Genomic DNA, 20,022 nt, shown 5'->3' with positions numbered 1-20,022 from the left:
TAAGATATTATAATGCATTGGGCTACTAAAAACACTTGCATATTGATAATTCAAGGTGGTGTATAATCAAATGAACATATATACAATGTTACGTACAAAGACTAAGAAATACTAAACTCTCGAGATTGTATCTTTCAGTATATAGCAATAACGAATACTGCCATTATCAGATCCGTTCAGTACTATACTACAACAGTGTTGTTAGCCTCTCCTAGAGAGGAAAGAGTTTATCGTACAAACACTGCAACCTTTCCGATAGGCAGCCAAAGTCTATCTAGTTCGTGAAATGTTTTTCTTCATGCAAGGTCAAGTGCCCTACTTTGAACCCATAAGATTCACTACTTAGACCTGCAATGCAGAAGCCTTAGACTCATTTATTTAACGCATCAATATCCTTAACTAAACAATGATATTAATGTATTTAATCTCAAAATAAGGGTTTGAAGTGAGTACTGAGTGTCTCGCATACATGTATGAATAACTTGTTTACAAGGACATGTACACTTGAAACAACTTTTAGCATACAAACCCCAACCGCTTGAGTATGCCAAATGCTTCCTCGGCGGATGGCTTTGGTGTCTCCTTTAAATGCTTCCTATCGATAGTGATTCCTTTGTCGCAACACGTATAGTGGCAGGGCTTTCAAATTTCAATATTCAGTCACAAATTTTGGAGTTCACTCCAATATTCTTCTATGTTTGAATCCCTTGAATGTGCGCTTCTCATTCGTGTTTCAAGATCACAAACTTGAAAAAGTTTGAAAAAGGGAAATCGAACTTGCTCTTAGTACCATATCGATTTGATAGCCGAGACTAATATTGTATTTCATTGATTGCGTTAGAATCAACAGAATCAATGTTACATACTTCTCCTAACATAGCCGATTTCTCTCAACAAGGAAAATTATCCTCCTCAATCTTCTTTTCCATTTGATGATATTTCCTTCCTTGTTTAACAAGGGGGATTGAAGAGGTACCGCCGCGGGGCCACACGTGACCGGCGCGTGGATGCAAGTGCAACTAACATAGCATTAATGTATTATGATGTGCGGCTACGATGAGTCCAGTCGCCACGCGGCAGCGGTAAGCGCGTAGATTACTAGTTCAATATTTAATTAAATGAATAAAGAAAATTGAGAGAAAAAGGAGACGAAGACTCTGCTCAATGCTCATACTTCCCTTCATTTTTCATCTCCTCTCTCTCAATACTCTGCTGCCGCTGCTTTCTCTCTCTTCAATTGCGCTTCTTCGACGTCGTTGCTTCTCTCCATTGGTTGTACGGTTGAGAGACGTGAGCTGGACGAGGGGCAGAGCTGTAATTGCACAGAGCTCCGTTCGCACTTGATCGGGGTGAGTTTTTCTCTTCGATTTTCTCGATTTCGACCTCGGATCACTGTCTAATTTTGCGAATTTTAGGGTTTATTAAGTTTCGTTGCTTTGTAATAAATTTCTTTTCGCGGGGAGGTTTTGTTTCCATGGAAAGTTTTGATTTTTAATTAGCTCAATAGACTAAAAAGGTAAATTGGGTTAAATAATGAATCTAGGTCTGATCGTATTAATTCATATGAGTACGATTAAGTTTTTGGCGATTAAATTATATCGAGTGTTTGTTCAAATTTGTAAATTGATTGTTTTGTGTGTAAAGTTTTGGTGTGGGAGCTTGGGGCTTGCTATACTAATGCGGTAGGTAGAAGAAGAAGAAGAGTGTTGAGGTTCCGTGTTGCAGACTGGTAAACACTACAGAGAAAATGTTGGAAGGTCCCAAGTTTACTGGAATTGTAGGGCTAAACAATAATCATGAAAATTATGTGATGCATTTTTATCACAAGCTCAATGAGGGCTCAAATATGTCGACCGAGAGTTTTGGGAGCTTGCAGATGAGCAATGGTGGAGGGTCTGTTGCGATGTCGGTAGACAATAGCAGTGTTGGGTCAAATGATTCCCACACTCGTATCTTGGGTCACAATGGCCTCAGGCATGTCAAAGACTATTCTGTCGCTGCCAGTGTCAATCACGGAAGAGTTTCTCATGGGCTGAGTGATGACGCCCTCGCTCAAGCTCTGATAGATCCTCGGTATCCTACTGAAGGACTTGGGGATTATGATGAGTGGACGATTGATCTGAGTAAGCTGAACATGGGACCTGCTTTTGCTCAGGGTGCTTTTGGGAAGCTCTACAGAGGCACATATAATGGTGAGGATGTTGCAATTAAGCTTTTGGAGAAGCCAGAGAATGACATCGAGAGGGCACACTTGATGGAACAGCAGTTTCAACAAGAAGTAATGATGCTGGCTACGCTTAAACACCCAAATATTGTTCGCTTTATTGGTGCATGTCGAAAGCCCATGGTGTGGTGTATCGTGACAGAATACGCCAAGGGAGGGTCAGTGCGCCAGTTCTTGACAAAACGGCAGAATCGTGCAGTGCCCTTGAAATTAGCTGTCAAGCAGGCCTTAGATGTGGCTAGGGGGATGGCGTATGTTCATGGATTAAATTTGATCCACCGGGACTTGAAATCTGACAATCTTCTAATTGCCGCTGACAAGTCTATTAAGATTGCAGATTTTGGTGTAGCTCGTATTGAAGTACAGACAGAAGGAATGACACCAGAGACAGGCACATATCGATGGATGGCCCCGTAAGTTTTGTTGTTCCCTTTCTTCTTTTGACTTGCTTTTTTAGCTGTTATATTTTTCTTTTGCACTTGAGGATGACAGCATCCTTTTTTCTTCCCTACCTATTAACATCCTGGGCTGGCAGTAACACTCCTTTCTCCCCTGGGAACTGTCGACTAATTTTCTCAGCCCAATCATCTAATTACTCCTTTAACTTATTCTTTTTGGAAACAATCTTAGCAAGTGTGTAAAGTGTATGCCTATTGGTAGGAAATCATATTTTTATTTTATGGAAATAGAGTCTCTTATTTCTTTTTGCACCCTGATAGGTAATAAACCATTAGACATTGCGATAGTGTAGTTCGAAGAGTTTCATTTATTTAACCACGTCTTGCCTAGCCACAAAAAGTTTCTTTATTGGCATCAATACCCTAATTCATTTATTTTATCCAGTGTTGGAATGGTCAATTTCTCTCACCACTACAAAATGCATTAGAATCATTCTTTATTCTCACTTCACTGACCGATTGCTGGTTTATGAGTCGCGTGTTTTTCGCAGTTGTAAGTTGGGGATGTATGACTGCTTTTATTTGACCATGATGTAAAATTGGTTATTATTCCATTATCTAGAGATATTATATTTATTATTCTTTATTACTCTTTTTATATCAAAAAGAATTGTTGAGGTGTCTTTTTAATTATGCTGGTATCTTTTAGGTATAATTTAGACAATATACCGGAGTAGGAATCGTCATGTCCTCTAGGAGTTGACCAAAGCCAATTAAAAGGCTGGGAAATGCTTTGACATAATCATATTCACTCCCCTCATCCCCAGCTCTTTTTTTTCTATCAATAATTTCCCTTCTGTATTTCATCAAAATCTTCTTGTAGCAACAACGTTAGGACAACTTCATTAAGTTTTTTGGGAAACAACTGCTCTCGCGCCATATAGAAGTTGCATTATTAACTGATATATTTTTCAAGCATATTTATAGTCCATTGGAGGAGTTCTCCAGCATATTTGTGGTGGCCCCAGACAAAATTGTTTGAGAAAAATCACGGGTTAGTAATGGACTAGCCACCAGGGGCGAGTGGTTCTATTTTCAAATAAAATGTGTGCATTTTAGGTCTTAAGTTGCATAAGCATATTCTTGATTACTATAGAAATAATTGAGACTAGAGAGTGGCATCAAGAAGTGATTAGTAAGTCGGTCACCAGAAGTCGAAATTGAAGTTCTGGTGTCTGAGTACTGCATAGCTGGGAGTACTCTACCATGAATTTGGTGGAGATGTTAGAATTTTGTGGGACAGCATTAATGCAGTGCAGGAACTTATCAATAGATAGTATCTTGTTGCCAGCAATTTCACGATCCTATTAGTTTGTGTTGGACCTGGTGAGTTTTGAGTCCTCACCATTAAATTAGTGTTGGGAAGTAGTACAAGCCTATTAATGCCCTTGAGACCAATGCTTGGAATACTATGCACTTGCACTTGCACTTGTTGAGTTGAGGATAGAGACGCTGAGTAGTTTTCGTATGATTTCTGAGCATGGTTGTTTTATCCTTTTGAATCTGGATCATGATAGTATGTGCATTGCACTTAGCACTTTGTGGTATGAAATTGCAGAGAAATGATCCAACATCGGGCTTATACCCAGAAAGTTGATGTATATAGCTTTGGGATTGTCCTGTGGGAGCTAATCACAGGGATGCTCCCGTTCCAGAATATGACTGCCGTTCAGGCAGCATTTGCTGTGGTGAACAAAGGTGTTCGGCCAACTATCCCTCACGAGTGTCTGCCTGCTCTGAGTCAGATCATGATGCTCTGCTGGGATGGGAATCCTGATGTTAGGCCGTCCTTCAAGGAGGTGGTTAGAATGCTCGAGACTGCCGAGACTGAGATCATGACTACTGTGAGAAAAGCTCGTTTCAGGTGCTGTATGAGTCAACCGATGACTACAGATTGATGCAGAGAAGAAAAAAAGAAATCTACTCCATAAGAATTGGGAAATAGGCGACTGATTTTGTGCCAGTTTATGTATTTATGTATGTATTGCATGATCAGCCTAAATTTATTTCCTAGAAAGTTTACGATAGCAACTGCTTGCTTTGATTTTTAACTTCTGGATTTTAAGATACTGTTTTTAGTGATAATATAGTCTCATATCATACAATATGTATGTATTTATTCATTTCGATACAAAGAATACAACAATTCGCCGATCGGCTTGGAGATTCATGGTCTCATGCCCCAATGGGCGCCGATCGACTGCAGATCTCGGCGCCGATCAGCCATGGACGCAGGCATGGCGGTGTCCGATCGGCCCCCCCATTATGGATGCTTCCATTTTAGTTTGTCACTCAAGATGTTCGCTTTCTATATTTTAAAATATTCAACTACGTTTTTTACTTTACTTATTACATCTAATAACTCTTAAAATCTTGTGTTACTTACAAATGTGGATATATGAGTGAGACGGATGGAGCAAGAAGGTGAGGGATAATAAAATAAAATAAAAAAAGTATGGAAAAACTTTTGATCTGCACTATTTACTTGGTGAATACGATATTATACATAAGTGGAGTGTTCGGGAAAATCGATTAATGAGCCAACAAATCAAACTTGATTAATTAAAGGGTCTATTTTTTGTGGTGTTGTTGAAGATATTAATTGATGATGATGACTGATCAGGTAAGCCTCTCACCGGTGTAATCGGTGCAATATTATTAGACGTGATGTTTTTCAATCTGTTACATTTCCTTTTAAGCAAATGTGACTAATTGATCAACATTTGTTTCATTTTCTATCATACATGTCCTTTTATTAATTTATGGCCAATTAATATGGATGAAATAGTTTCGGCATTAAATTGCTTTAGCCTCCTCAAATTAAAGATGGGGTATATATTTTTGTAATTATTATAAGCTTTTTTTTTTAATTTGCGATTGGATGAACGATAAAGTTTAAACCTTGATTCTGGATGTGATCGTATTCTGGTGTTTTTGAAGGAACCATATTTATCTCTTTGACTTTTTTTCAAGTGTAATAATATGAGAAAAAAAATACTACATCAGTCTTTGAAAAATAAAATTTTTTAGAATGGCATAAGTTTTAGTGCTTTTTTTTTTAGTAAAGTAAAAAAGATAGAATAGAAAATGTGAATGAAATATTGTCAGTGGAAAATTGATTCTAGTTTATTAAAAGAAAAAAGTTTCCTATAATAGAAAGTTTTGATTTTTAAGGGATGCATAACTCATACTCCCTCCGTTCCATAGTAATGGAGACGTTTTTTTCGGCACGAAGATTAAGAAAAATTGTGTTAGATGAGTTAAGTAAAAGGGAGAATAAAGTGGAAAATGAAAAAGGTAGAGAGATGAAGAGAGAAAAAAGTAAGATAGAGTAAAGTAGGTGTGAAAAAATATGTTGACTTTTACTGAAAGGGGGAAATGACTCTATTACTATGGAACGGAGGGAGTACTATTTTTAAAAGACGGAGATAGTACATGCCAAGGAGAAGGATGATATTACGTCTGTGCCTTCAATTTTACGGTTCTCTAACTTAAGTCGGTGTTTTGATAGGAGTTAGTGGAAAGAGAGGGCTACCACCTACCATTATAGTTAACGTGAATCGGGACTCCTAATGGCGGACACAATTGACAACTTCTAATGGTGTTAAAATACTATTACTTTGATTAAAAAAATACCATGACCACCAACTATTTTTATTAAAAAAATACAAAGGTAAAAGGTCGGGTATGATTGATTATAAAAGTGCCATGGCATAAAATATTACTTTGATTACTCTTCCTTCCGAAGGTTTGATTACTTCTTACTCTGATCGGTGTAATTAAGACACTACCATACAATACGATTAATGAATGAATGGATTTATTCAGTAAGGTAATATAGTGTAGTTTCTCCAAACCTTAAATATACATATACATAAAGAAACTTTGGGCGGTGAAACTATTTTTAATATAAAACAAAAATAAAATTACATGAAAACATTATATTTTCAAGAAAAATCGTAAATATAATTGTATTAGCTTGTCACAAAAAGTTTATTAAGCATTTGTTGTTTTGGAAATGTTAGTGGAAGTTTTGTAATTAAGAGTCAGGTAAAAACATGGCATATGAGTTTAGTTGTCGTTATGGGTTTAATTTAAGTTTTTATGAGAACCAGATTAAGCATTGCAACTTGCAAGAAAGGACTAGCAATCCATTTCCAAAATAACTCTGTCAATTATTAATTGCCACGTCAATTTTTAAATTACTCCCAGGCCAAGTATCTAATTTTCATTTTCCTGCAAACTCATAGCATAAATAATTATTAATTGTATATGTAAAATGTTAGGCTTCCGGATCTCAAAATTGCTAATTCAAACAAAAATAAATAAATTAATGAAGCATGAAAACTACATACTATAAAAAATCATCTCTGATTCTCTGTCTCTCTCTATCATATAGATGATTTTGACAGACGGAATCCTTGATTTCATATACTGTATTTATCTTCTATTGAAGTATTCGTTTCATTGTTTTCAAGTGGTTAGTTTAGTCCGCTCATTAAGTTAAATAATAAAAGGAAAAATATCAAATAAAATTTAATGATTTAATTAAATTGATGGGCAGCACAGCCAACCATGTCATGTGCAATTAAACATACCAAACATTTTATCCATTAATTTAGATGCTGATTCTTGACCATTACACTCCAATTATGGTATAATTGGATATATTTATTTGATAAGAGTGGTTTGTAGTGTACAGTGCGGAAACCAGACAAAATTTTGATAATACTTATATACAACAAAATATACGTACTGTGAATTGTGATATTTGATAGATATGCTCATATTTGTTTGATGGAAAAATGTTTCCGAGAAATACCCTCTCCAACTCTCCAACTATCCAACTATACAACTCACAATCTTATCAATATTGAAGTAGTGGAGTATTACATTGTGATAAATTTATTTAGGAATTTTAGTATTTTTCTTATTAAGTTAGTATTTAACCCCCTTTACAACTTTCTGATTAATCGATGGGTCTAAATGTGATGATTTGCAATTTACACAAAGATGTTAGCCATATATATATGTGTAATATTTTGGGGTATATGTATTCTCCTTCTATTATTGGAGTAATATTTTATAGTGCACATGCAATCTATTACAGGGAAATAGTAATAAATATGAGGCTGAAATACATCGTTGAGCCTGGGATATAAATCATAATGCTATATTCTATTTTAGAAAATAATTTTGCACGATACATATTTGCAATGAATATCTCTTGAAAAAAGAGGCTAATACAGATGAAACATAACATGGGCAACTTTCCCAAATAGCAATTGTGTCTCATTTTCGCTTTGGACGATATGTTTGCACCATTTCGATGTTTACTATGACTTTTAGTTTTGTAACTGTGTCCACATCTGAAATTGCCATTTTTGGAATATTTCAAGCATCAATTTTATTTTATTTCTTCTTGTGGTTTTAAGTTTATCAACCCTTAATCAATCTATTTATTTAATTTTAAATGTCAGTGAGAAATATTGGTGATGATATTGATCAAGGCAAATCCACGTGAGGTTGGATCTTCACTTTCAAACATGGAGGGCTGAATTGATGATGCACACAGTGTTATGTTTGTTTCAACATTAAATAATTTTAAACTCCCAACAATTGTAAGCTTTACATGATTTATTTAATACAAGTTGGCGATAGGCCTCGTCACCGCACGTCTTTCTTCATTTTCTTTTGGATAACTATTCAATCCAATCAAAAAGTTGAATTTCAGAAAATTGGATACGAAATTATCATATTTATACTTAAAAAATAAATCTATTTAAGGTTGTTTTTTGAATTAAATATTTTATTCTGATCAGAAATTAGTTGTGCACCAGCTGAGATATAAAAAGAAATCATTTTGTTTATTAAACATTTGAAGAAGGTTTGATTCTTGGCACACAATTACAGTACAAGACAATTTAATTAAGGAGTAGCTAGGCTTTTTGTTACAGGCTAAGAAGATTCAAGCTTTGTGTGGGTAGAGACGAACCGGCAATCCCTTGGCTGGAATGGGCATCGGATTTACGACAATCTTCTCATCGGGAATAATTTTCTCCCACCTAAATCTTTTGACGAGGTGATGCATGAACACCAGGATCTCCAGGCGGGCGTACTCTTTCCCGGGGCACATCCTAGGCCCTCCACCGAATGGGACGAAAGTGTATGGCGCTGGCCCTGTGCCCTCGAATCGAGATGGGTCAAATTTCTTAGGCTCAGGGAAGCAGTCTGGGTTTATGTGGGTTGAGTTTGCACTCCAATATATCTGTAACAGTAATATAATTAGTTAGTAAATAATAATAAAAGAGTATTTATTTATCATTTATACTACTATATATATGTAATTACCTTCCAACCCTTGGGGATAGTGAAACCGTTATACATGAAATCAGACAGGGCTTCTCTGAAAGCTCCCTGAAGAGGTGGTGCAAGTCTTAAAACTTCACATGCTACATTCCATGAATATTTCATTTTTTGGATATCTTCCCAATTCAGCAATTCTCCTTCCTTCTTCGAATTCGCAATTTCCATTTGTTCTGAACCATATCATATGTAAATATCCCCAAATATATCAATCTCGCCATCCAATTATTTTTAGATTTTAAGATTTTTTTTTAATTTCATGTAAATACCAATTAAATTACTCTTTATGGAGTTACTCTTTTTAGTTGTATTGTAACATCATACAAGTATCATGTGTTATAATATGTACACATCTATATTTCTAAAATCACCTTATTATATAAATAAATTAAAAAAAGGTCTAGTTGACGAATCAGAAGCCGGCCGCTTCCTTAATAAGAAAAAGTAACAAATAATGCGCCTGGCTACTCTTGACATGACGAAATATATATTTTGTTGACAAATTATTACTTTCTCGTCGGGCGAAAATTTGTTACTTATTTCTACTTTTATTTATCTCCAAAAATTTATTTAACTTTCACTTATACTATTTTCAGTAGTGGACCCCGCATTCTACTAACTATTTCCACTCACAATTTATTATACAACTAATATATTAAAGCAAACCTATATTCTCAGTTTCTATTACATTTCTTAAAACTCGCGAGTGATGACAAATTATTAGGAACGGAGATAGTAACAAATTTTCAGATCATTAATCACCATTTGTAGATTTATATTTTCACTCTCAATAGTCTTATTTCTAAAAATGAAAAATTTATTTCTCGTATTTTACCTACTTTTTATCCTTTCTATCATACTTTTCTCATGTTTTTATTCCGTCTCTTTTACTTTATCTACTATTTCTTACTTTCACTCTTATTTTTTTTTTATCAATTTCTCATTAAAATCTGTGCTTTTCGGAAATAGAAATATTTTTTATGTAAGGATGGTGTATTAGTTTGGCGTCAAATGAATTGAGATGAAGATTAAGATTGATAAGTTAGAGTAAAAGAGACGGAGAAAATATAGATACCCTTATAGACTCCTTGGTAAATCTGAGGCAGCTCAGCCAGATATTTCACAACGAAGGCGCATGCAGAGCTAGCAGTGTCATGGCCACCAATGAGCAACCCCAATATCTTGTCAGCAATATCCAACTCATGCATAAATTTGCCACTCTCATCACTAGTGAGAAGCATATGCGACAAGATATCCTGCGTGGGCGAGGCCTTCCCCTCGGAGAGATCAACCTTCCTCCGCTTTATGATCTCCAGCAGCTCCTTCCTTATAAAATTGGACGCCTTGATCGCCTTATTAAACGGCGTCCCGGGCAGATCCACGGGCACCGAGATCAGCCCGGACGCCAGCTCGCCAAACGGCGCCGCGAACCTGTCCACGTGGGCGGGGTCCTCCACGCTGACAAATAGGCGGCACGCCACCCAGAAGGTGTAGTGCTTGGAGAGGGGGAAGACGAGGACCTCGTCCTTCCCCTCCCAGCCGGAGGCGAAGTGGCGCTGCGCGATGTGGTCCATGACCCCCACGTAGCGCTGCAGGGCCTCCGGCTTGAAGAAGGTGGGGAGCATCCTCCGCATCTTGATGGCCTCCTCCTGGGACGACGACGACTGCGACGACGACGGGAACACCTTGTCGACGGAGGCGGGCCACCACGCGCGGACGAGCTTGTTCTCGTTGGAGAAGAGGAACTTGTTGCCGGCGGCGCCGCAGAAGACGGCGGCGCGTTCGCCGAGGAGGTGGGTGCGGAAGACGGAGGAGGAGTAGCGGGCGATGCGGTCGAAGATGAACTTCTCCGGGTGGCCCTTCCAGCCGGTGGAGAGGAACTCGAGGCTCTCGCCGACGACGGGCCAGCCGGTGCGGCCCGGGGGGAGGCCGGCGGGCTTGTGCGGCTTGAAGAAGAGGAAGTGGAGGGACAGGGAGACGGCCACCACGAAGGCGGAGAGGAGGGAGACGTAGGAGAGTTCCATCTTTGCACAAAATGGAAATGCTGTTTGTGTGTGAGCTTTGTGTGTAGGAGATGGAGCACATTTATAGGCACACATGAAGAGAAATGCCAAGATCCACTCTTCTATTTTTTTTTTTACTTTATTTTCTATTTTATTTAACTTGTACACATCGGTTGCGATTTACTAGTAGTAATTAATAGTATTCCCTCCACGTCCCCAATTAATTAACACTATTTTTTTCATCTTTTTATTAATCAACACCCTTACTTTTCACTCGTTTCGTACCATCCTAATTGACACATTTTTCATTTTGGAATGTTCCACTCTACACAACACATTTTTTAAAATAAAAATATCATTCTCTCTATTTTTTTTCACTATTACTTTATCGTCTCTCCACTTAACTCACAAAACAACACTATATAAAATCTCATACTAAAAAAGAAATGTTCCACTTAAGATGAGATAGAGGGAGTACTACTTTTGGTAATAAACCACAAATTTTACTAACTTATCACATACAGATTATTACTCCATATAATTATAAAAATAAAACTCATATTTTACTAATTTTTTTCAAATCACTTTTTCCACTATTAGTAAAATCCGAGTTGAGTCAAACGGACTACCAGGGAGTAGTTTTTATTTAGATTAACCAACGTGATCATTACTTAATCAGCACACTTGGTTCTGCGTGATTCTCTTTTTTATAATAGTTCCATTTACTAGTATTTCTCTCACTCGAAGATGCTATAGTCTAGCTAGTAGCTACACTACATTATTTATATATACTATGGTTATATCCGGCTATGTAACTTTTAGTCTGTTTGTTTTTTGTCTCTACTACGAGTCTACGACATTCAATCGATAAAAGACATTCTTTATAAGTAGATGTCCTATAAATTGAACCTTGTTATTCATTTAAAAAAATAAAATCAATGTTATGCATTTTACGCAAACAATAAAGTAGTAATCTGTAACTCAACTTGACAATAAATAAATGGAATAAAATCAAACTACCGAACCTTTTTATAGAAAACTAAACTACAGATTTTTACCTCGCCTTGATTTTATATTACACTACATGCATTTCTAAATATATACTCCAATAATACATCTTTTAAAGTACTAGAACAAAAGATAGAAAATATTGTGGTAAGATTATTTTGACATTTTTGGTCCGCGGTTTGGGGTGTGACAAAACTGACAGTTAAGATGTGCTAATATGAAAATGATACTATCAAATGGGGTTGCTCTACAATTTTTAATTTTAATAATTAAATTGAATGGCAGGGCACTATATTATTAAAGTTCCCTCATTGGCGGTCTTAAAAATTGGGAGGGTAATCAAGAAATATTATATAGCTAGTTGTATATATTTATGTGAGCTGTGAGCACCACATTTTTCAGCACTTGAATTTAGAAGTGGTCACGAAACTCCCTGGACATGGTGTGAACAAACATCTCACTACTTTTAAGATTCATCGTGTGAAAACCTTAAATTCATAATTTCACTATATATTTGGAAGTCAAGTCACTTTACTTCAATGTGGAAATGTTAATTTGTTTTTATAATTTTCAAGTACACATTATATTAGTGAATGAAAAAATACAAGCAGGTTAGAAACTAACAAGTTTCCACAATATAACTGTAAAATATAAAATAGAAATATCATTAAGTATATTCCAGCACAACAATAAACCATTTTTGCATAACAATGTATTGTATTTCTACACAACAATAAATCATATTCTAACAAAATAAATGAAATATAATACCACTGTATATAGTTATGTTGAAGTATTAATATTAGGTAATGTACGCCTAACCATTTTGGGAACTGCCTGGTGTTTTGAATCTTGTCAAGACCCTACGTGGAGGGTAAAAGACAAAACAATCCTTAATACTCCCTCCTTCCCAGAGAAGATGACATACTTTGAAAATGGCACGGGATTTTAGGAGGTTTTATTTTGTGTGTTAAATGAAGAGAGAAAATATAATTTTTATATTCATGTGAGAGAAAACTTTTTCCAAAAAAGGGAAATGTGATATCTATTGTGGGACAAACTAAAAAGGAAAGTATGTCAACTTCTCTGGGACGGAGGGAGTACTATTTTGTAAACCAGACTACCAGAGTTGGCGGGGGAGTAGTTGACGGGGGTATATTTGTACTTCATGTTCATTTCTGGTCCATCTATTGAAGCTGAACAATCATAAATCACCGAAATGCTTACATATTGAAAGTACATTGAGATACTTACATATTTGATTTTTTTCGTATAAATTTATACTACATGTGAGTTGGGGTGGGAATACGGGTATCTGTGGATACTCGACCCGAAAAAACCGGGTATCCAAACCCGAAAATCATCAAAATGTCTATCCAAAACCCGCCCCGATATATTTTCGGGTACTCCAATACCCGCCCCGGGTATCCATATCCGACGTATCGGGTATCCAAATACCCGACTCTTTACATGTGTTAATAATTAATAAAAAAAATAAATTTTATATATTAATAGAAATATAGAAATATCTAAATTGACTAATATCTTTAATGTTTCATTTATTTTGTAGTATAAAACTAAAAAAAATGGATCACTTTTATTTTAAAGTATAAGATTATATTTAATGCACAATGGCTAAACCTAATTTAAAATATGCTTTAAATAATAAATTGGATATTCGGGTAATACCCGATACCCATTCGGATTATCCAATACCCGATTTATCTTATATTTCAATACCCAATCCCACACTCAATCCCATAAAATTGGATATTGGGTATCCAAATCCGGCGGATATCAGGTCGGGTACGGGTAAATCCAATACCCGATATTCGTATTCCCACCCCTACATGTGAGAATATGAAACAAGGATTTCGTTTGACTTTTATAAATTTATACTCCTTCCGTTTGAGAGATTTTATTTAGAAATTTGGAGATTTTATAAGAAATAAAGTAGGTAAAATCAAATTTAATAATACGCCCCTCACCAATTCTAATAGAGTGAACTACAAAATTAGCCCATGTATATATGGCTAATTGAACGCTGGAGATATTTATGTTTCAAAAAAATGCACCAAATGCTTTTACATATGGATATAATATCATTTGAAGTCCTTTTTTTTTACTGTTTATGGACTTTCATGCCTCCACCCACATTTTTTTTCAGAGTAAAGGTCAAAACTGGTCCTGAACATATTGTCATTTTATGATTTTGGTCCTAAACTTTATATTTTGGATTTTTTGGTCCTGCACATTTCAAATCGGATCACAATTGGTCCTCCATTTACAATTCCGTTAATTTTATAACGGTCAAAGGATTTAACTCAATTTTGACCGATTAAAGCTCTTAATTATAATTTTTAACTCACTAATTATATCATTAATTATTATTCTAATTTATTACTCCTAAGCATCTCTCTCCACCTCATCCCAGCTGAATCGCCACCCCAACAACGGCGGCGGCGACATAAGAACCGCCTCCGCCAGCCCCGCCACTCCCGACACCTCGCACACCCCCGAGAACTCCGCTGCGCCCTTCCCCGCACAACCCTCCCTCAGGCGGAACGCCTCAGCGGTGGCTGCGGCGACCTTCCTGAGGTCCTTGGCGTCTTTCGACAAGGGGACGCGAAGGCGCGAGACAGAGTTGGCGAAGTTAAGGCAGGCGGCGGAGCCCCGATGCGATTTTTCACATTCACATTTCATAATTCAGTTACACACCAAAAAAAGGTACAATTTCCATTTTTTTACGGTGCTTCAATCGCAATTTGGAATTCAGCAAAAAGGAATTGAAATTACAAGAAACAAAAAACACTGAATCAAAAGGGAAAAAAAAATCCTACTAATTCCTAAACTATTGGGTTCAATTATTTAGTTTTTCTTTGTTGTTGACACTCCTCAGCCTGACCCTGGTAGCAAGGAAATCCTGATCGTTATCTGATTTCTGTTGCTTAGCCGAATTGGGAGTAGATACCTCATCGGCATGAACAAATTGTGCTTGGTTATGGAGTTTCACCTTTATAGCGTCGGATTTGGGGGTAGGGCTGCCCACGCTTCCCGCCGTACCAACAGGCGGCCGCCACTTCTCGGAAGTGTTCCGCTTGAGGACTCCAGAAGGCGTGCTCGGCGGCGTTGGCGTTACACCGTCGTTGGACTTGGATTTACCCTCCTGTCACCAAATTCAATTCATTTTTAACAGAAAATAATTTTGATTATTAAATAATTAAAATGCTTAAATTGGTCAAAATTGAGTTAAATCTTTGTAAACGGAGGATCAATTGTGATCCAATTTGAAATGTGCAGGACTAAAAAATTCAAACGACAAAATTTAGGATCAAAATCGTAAAATGGTCATATGTTCAGGACCAGTTTTGGCCTTTACTCTTTTTTTTACAAAATGTCACTCCAAATGCATTTCAGCTTTCCATTATTTCACACTTATCAAAACATATTGGTATGTCGAAAATATGTGTATTATAATTTCTAGTATTTATAATTTATTCGTATTATGTTTATATAAAATTTAGTATTTTAATAGTTTATTTTACCATATTTTTATAATTCATATTTATGTACATTTAAATAAAAATATATTAATAGTGTTTACTTTTAATATTTAAATTGACAATCTTGTATGGATAAAGGCAAGCAACATAATATTTCTTCAATACACTTCCCAAAATATAATGCTAAAATATCCAAAGAAACAGAGTAGAGTAGAGTAACAAAAGATTGTCCAAAAGTAACAACAAAAGTGAGAAAAATGCTTAGAAATAATGCAGTCACCCATTTTTCCTTTGGAAAGACCGAAATGCTCTTAGTGGCAGTTCGGAAAAAAAAAAGGAGGGTGAGAGGGCATGGAAGACCGTAAACAGTGAAAATGGACTTCAAATGAAATTATACCCATCTGTAGAGGTCTAATGCAATTTTTGGAATATGGGTACCTCCAACATTCGCTCAGTCATACATAGGGGCTAATTTTATAGTTTACTCATTCTAATAACACTCAAATTTCACCTCGAGTTAAATATGCAATGTGATCTCATATTTCGATTGTGACAATCCAAAACTCGTATCAATTATTCATATTCAATCTCGATTCATATATTATAAGATGTAGTTCGCATATAAAAAAAATCCATGATGTGATCGGATGTGCATGCAACGTAATTTCTTCGTGAAGACAAATAAAAAGAATAATATCATGCCCGTAAATGGATTAATAATTTTAAATAATACTTATAATTATTTCTAATAATTACTTAATCAATCCAATCAAACTTCAGATTGTGAAGACACCGTTTCAAGTGGTGCCGAAAATTTGAAAAATTTAGATTTGTGAACAATATTGCATTTATTAGGTTATAAAACATAGGATGCTCTAAATTTAAAAATATGTTCAAATTTTGATCTCGAAAGCAATATTACCTCGTTTTAAAAATATAAGGTTCTAGTTTTAGGAAATTTATAATTGATGGACCATAAACATGTGAAAATGACATTCACAATAATTCATAACAAACTAATCAGCACACATTTAATAGTAGCTGATCATTTTAACGTGCTAAATACCTAACATTTGCGACACACAATTTCGAAAACTATGAACTATATAATACTCCATTAATTGGCTAGGCTAGCCATGTATGTATTAATGTATATATGTACTTGATAGTGATATATTTATTGACACCATACAAAAACATGCAGTACATTTTATTGGGATATTTACTGAAACATGCAGTATTATGGTAAAACTCATTATTACTAATAATTATTAAATCTGACAAGCTTAATCTTCCGATACGATTTAATTAAGCTAGATACTAATATCATGCAAGCATGATAAAATGGAATGCATTTCCTAGTTTCATTTTATTGACTTGCGTAGTAGTATGATGGAATTAATGATTGAGTAAAATATTCATTCCATCGTATCAAGCTTTAAGCATGGCCTACTGATCTATGATCTATATATGGATCATATAGGGCTAGATAAAAATACCAAAATATCGAAATACCGCACTTATCGTATTGAAAAAATACCGAAAATATCGGTTTTTTGGTATAACGCAATTTTCGATATAGTATGATACCGTACTGAAATCTTTCGGTACGATAACGGTATCAATTTTCCTATACCGTAGTATACCGTGGTATACGGAATACTTTGTATATAACGTAGAATCGTATAGAATCCTCGGTGCATGCCGAAAAATTGGTACATGTTGAAATATTATACTCCCTCCGTCCGCGAATAGGAGTCCCGGTTGGCCATTTTCATCCGTCCGCCATTAGGAGTCCCGGTTAGACATTTTATCTTGAGAGTATAAAAAATGACCCCACTGTTCCCGTAATTTAGAAGCTGCAACTAATTTTAATTTAAAAAAAAAAAACTTTGATTGCAATTTCTCACTCTCTCTGTTAGATTCCATTATTCCCAAGAATAAAGCAAATAATAATATAAATGGGTCCCACATTCCACTATCACACACTTCAATTATTACACTCAAACTTTTCTTAAAACCCGCACCCAACTCAACCGGGACTCCTATTCGCAGACGGAGGGAGTATATATTATATTATCTTTAATATATTTATATAATATAAAATAGAATTAAAAAAAAAAAATCTCCAAAAATCCTACTTTTAAATATTTTGTGTATAAAAGAGATTTTTTTTTTTTGCATAATGGTACTACAATATATAGTACCATAATTCAGTATACCGCAATAACCGTAAGGTAACGGTATCAAAAATTAACGATACCGAATTTTCAGTATATACCGCTATGCGGTACACCGAAACTTCGGTATTGTATCAGTATGATATTTTGTCATACCGCAGTTTTCGGTAAGGTATGCGGTATGACGTTCTCGGTACGGTATACCGTACTGATCCACTCGTAGGATTTTATTGAAGAATCTCTTAAGATAATTTTTAAAAATTCATTAATTCACAAAATTTAATCTATTCTAAAACACAATTAGATAGGTAACCGTCAGATTAAAAAAGATCCTATGAATACTCCTATAAATCAAGAATTTTCTTTCACACAAATCTTCTTTTTGTAAACGAGCACTTGCATCATTCTATTAGTTGGATTCAACTAGTAGCGGACTTAAGATTTTAATATTGGAGGGTTCAAACCACTATTAACAATTGTTGTATATTTTTAATATATATAAACGTCGACGGAAACAATTGGACATGAACAATATAGAACCAAGAGAAATGGATAATGAGTGATTAATTATTCGAGAATGAACAATATAAATTAAGGATACATACAATGATAATGTCAGTGTAAAAATTGATGAGGAATGATGCCTGAGACACTTGGTTGGAGTCAAAATCTCACTAACGTCGCCATCGACAAGGTAAATTCACCTTGAAATTTTCCAAATCCAATTTATGATATTCTACAAAACAGTTTTTTGTTGTATCATGTAGGATATAAAGTGATTATGTATGTTCAGGAGGAGTTCGCTTATAAGTAGATTTGCGAAGTGAAGTGATATTACCCCACGATTACCACGACATATATAGATACGAGGGGATGACCTATCTACATCAAGAGATTAGGGAAGATCAATGTGGAGGGGTTCATGAAGGTCACCACACTCGAACGCGACGTCATCTATACTAATATATACTAATATAAAGGGAGAGTTGTGTGAAAATTTACAAGAGTGTCATTTAGGCAGGAAACTTTCTATTGGTTGATCAAAAGGCAAAAGCTATTGGACAAATAATGGTCCAATAAAATGTAGAAAAACTAGCTTTGTAGAGAAGTTCTGAAACACTTTTAAATAGTTCCACTACCATTAATCGAATCTGCTTTTACGTGGACTAATTTTCTGATTGTGGCATGGCATGGGTTATTCTGCTTGGAATCCGGCGACCGCTCCGGCGAATAACAGTGTATCACATACTCTTTTGGTCCTGCATTACCCTCTTCTGCAACTCTAAGAATACTGCCTTTGCAGAACATTTACGACATGAATCAGAAATCATTTCACCATTCCCACCATAAGTTGGGCATATAGAAACCTAAGTTAATCAATATTCCACCATGAAAATGCATTTTCTTTAAGTTAATGAGGATGAAGTCGGTGCTTAGAATTGATAACACTCATGACTCGGCGTGGAAAAAATATAAATTTTCAAAATTGAAATTGAGTTGGGCTTGAATTGCTTTAGCATTTAGGTCTTTATTATATGACTAAAATTAAATATATTACAAAGCCCAATAACAAATAAATTATGGCCCAAAGTTATAGCCCCAAATATTAATACGACTACCGTATACAAATTTTCGATTTTTCACTGTAGGGGCAAAAAGGTACCTTTACAAAATATAAATTTAGTTAAAATAAAATATAATGCAGATTTACTATTTATCCTCCATTATGGTAATGCCATAACGTCAAACAATCATTTTCTTTTGATGTTTAGAGAGTCTAAGTGAAAAAATAAAAATAGGAGAGAGAATAAAATAGATAAGTGAAAAAATAAAAATAGGAGAGAGAATAAAATAGAGGAGTGAAGAGAGAATAAGTAAGAGAAAGTATTGTGTTATATTTTGTAAAAAAAGAAAAGAAATATTTCATTTTAGGTGTGACGTCCCAAAAAAAATACTAGTCGCTTATGGTGGGACGGAGAGAGAAATACAATAAAAAATATTCACTATGTCTAACGGTACTTGAGTTGTACTACCTCTGTCCCCCAATAAGAGTCACATTTGGTGTGAGCACGAGTTTTTAAAAAATGTAAAGAATAGTGGGTTGAAAGTTTGTGAAATATGAGATCCACTTTTTATATTGATTTTAGGGAAATTGGTCTCTAAAACCATGAACTTTGCCAAAAATTTGGTATTTCCCATGAACTTTGAAATTGGTATATAATATCATGAACTTTGCATTTTGTTTGGTATTTCCCAAACTCACCCAAATAAGATATTTTC

The 20,022-nt window shown here is 35.3% G+C and overlaps 3 protein-coding genes across 3 annotated transcripts; 1 reads left to right on the top strand and 2 right to left on the bottom strand.

Annotated features, from left to right (window-relative positions):
• The first annotated feature begins 1,128 nt into the window (after nt 1–1,128).
• Nucleotides 1,129–4,787, top strand: LOC125188668 (serine/threonine-protein kinase STY13-like). The gene is made up of 3 exons (XM_048085662.1): nt 1,129–1,349; nt 1,645–2,637; nt 4,241–4,787. Exons 2-3 carry the CDS (start codon nt 1,748–1,750, stop codon nt 4,578–4,580), a joined length of 1,230 nt encoding a protein of 409 aa, XP_047941619.1. The 5' UTR covers nt 1,129–1,349; nt 1,645–1,747; the 3' UTR covers nt 4,581–4,787.
• A 3,741-nt stretch (nt 4,788–8,528) lies between these two features.
• On the bottom strand, nt 8,529–11,107 carry LOC125191080 (beta-amyrin 28-monooxygenase-like). Its single transcript, XM_048088541.1, has 3 exons — nt 10,124–11,107; nt 9,034–9,221; nt 8,529–8,950 (listed from the first exon to the last, which is right to left on the bottom strand). The coding sequence occupies exons 1-3, from the start codon at nt 11,070–11,072 to the stop codon at nt 8,651–8,653; spliced, it is 1,437 nt and encodes a 478-aa protein (XP_047944498.1). The 5' UTR covers nt 11,073–11,107; the 3' UTR covers nt 8,529–8,650.
• A 3,358-nt stretch (nt 11,108–14,465) lies between these two features.
• LOC125189548 (dehydration-responsive element-binding protein 1E-like) lies at nt 14,466–14,762 on the bottom strand. The gene has a single exon (XM_048086815.1). The coding sequence runs from the start codon at nt 14,760–14,762 to the stop codon at nt 14,466–14,468; it is 297 nt and encodes a 98-aa protein (XP_047942772.1).
• Between the last annotated feature and the right edge of the window lie 5,260 nt (nt 14,763–20,022).

Source organism: Salvia hispanica, chromosome 5 (genome assembly GCF_023119035.1).
Source record: "Salvia hispanica cultivar TCC Black 2014 chromosome 5, UniMelb_Shisp_WGS_1.0, whole genome shotgun sequence".
Taxonomy (NCBI): Eukaryota; Viridiplantae; Streptophyta; class Magnoliopsida; order Lamiales; family Lamiaceae; genus Salvia; species Salvia hispanica.
This window is presented reverse-complemented; position numbering and strand designations above follow the sequence as displayed.

Coding starts and splice junctions, on each gene's coding strand:
- LOC125189548 (XM_048086815.1), bottom strand. CDS start 14,762: ATGAAATGTGAATGTGAAAAATCGCATCGGGGCTCCGCCGCCTGCCTT.
- LOC125191080 (XM_048088541.1), bottom strand. CDS start 11,072: ATGGAACTCTCCTACGTCTCCCTCCTCTCCGCCTTCGTGGTGGCCGTC. Junction 9,222..10,123: donor TTACCAAGGAGTCTATAAGG/GTATCTATATTT, acceptor GATATGGTTCAG/AACAAATGGAAATTGCGAAT. Junction 8,951..9,033: donor CTATCCCCAAGGGTTGGAAG/GTAATTACATAT, acceptor TTACTGTTACAG/ATATATTGGAGTGCAAACTC.
- LOC125188668 (XM_048085662.1), top strand. CDS start 1,748: ATGTTGGAAGGTCCCAAGTTTACTGGAATTGTAGGGCTAAACAATAAT. Junction 2,638..4,240: donor ACATATCGATGGATGGCCCC/GTAAGTTTTGTT, acceptor ATGAAATTGCAG/AGAAATGATCCAACATCGGG.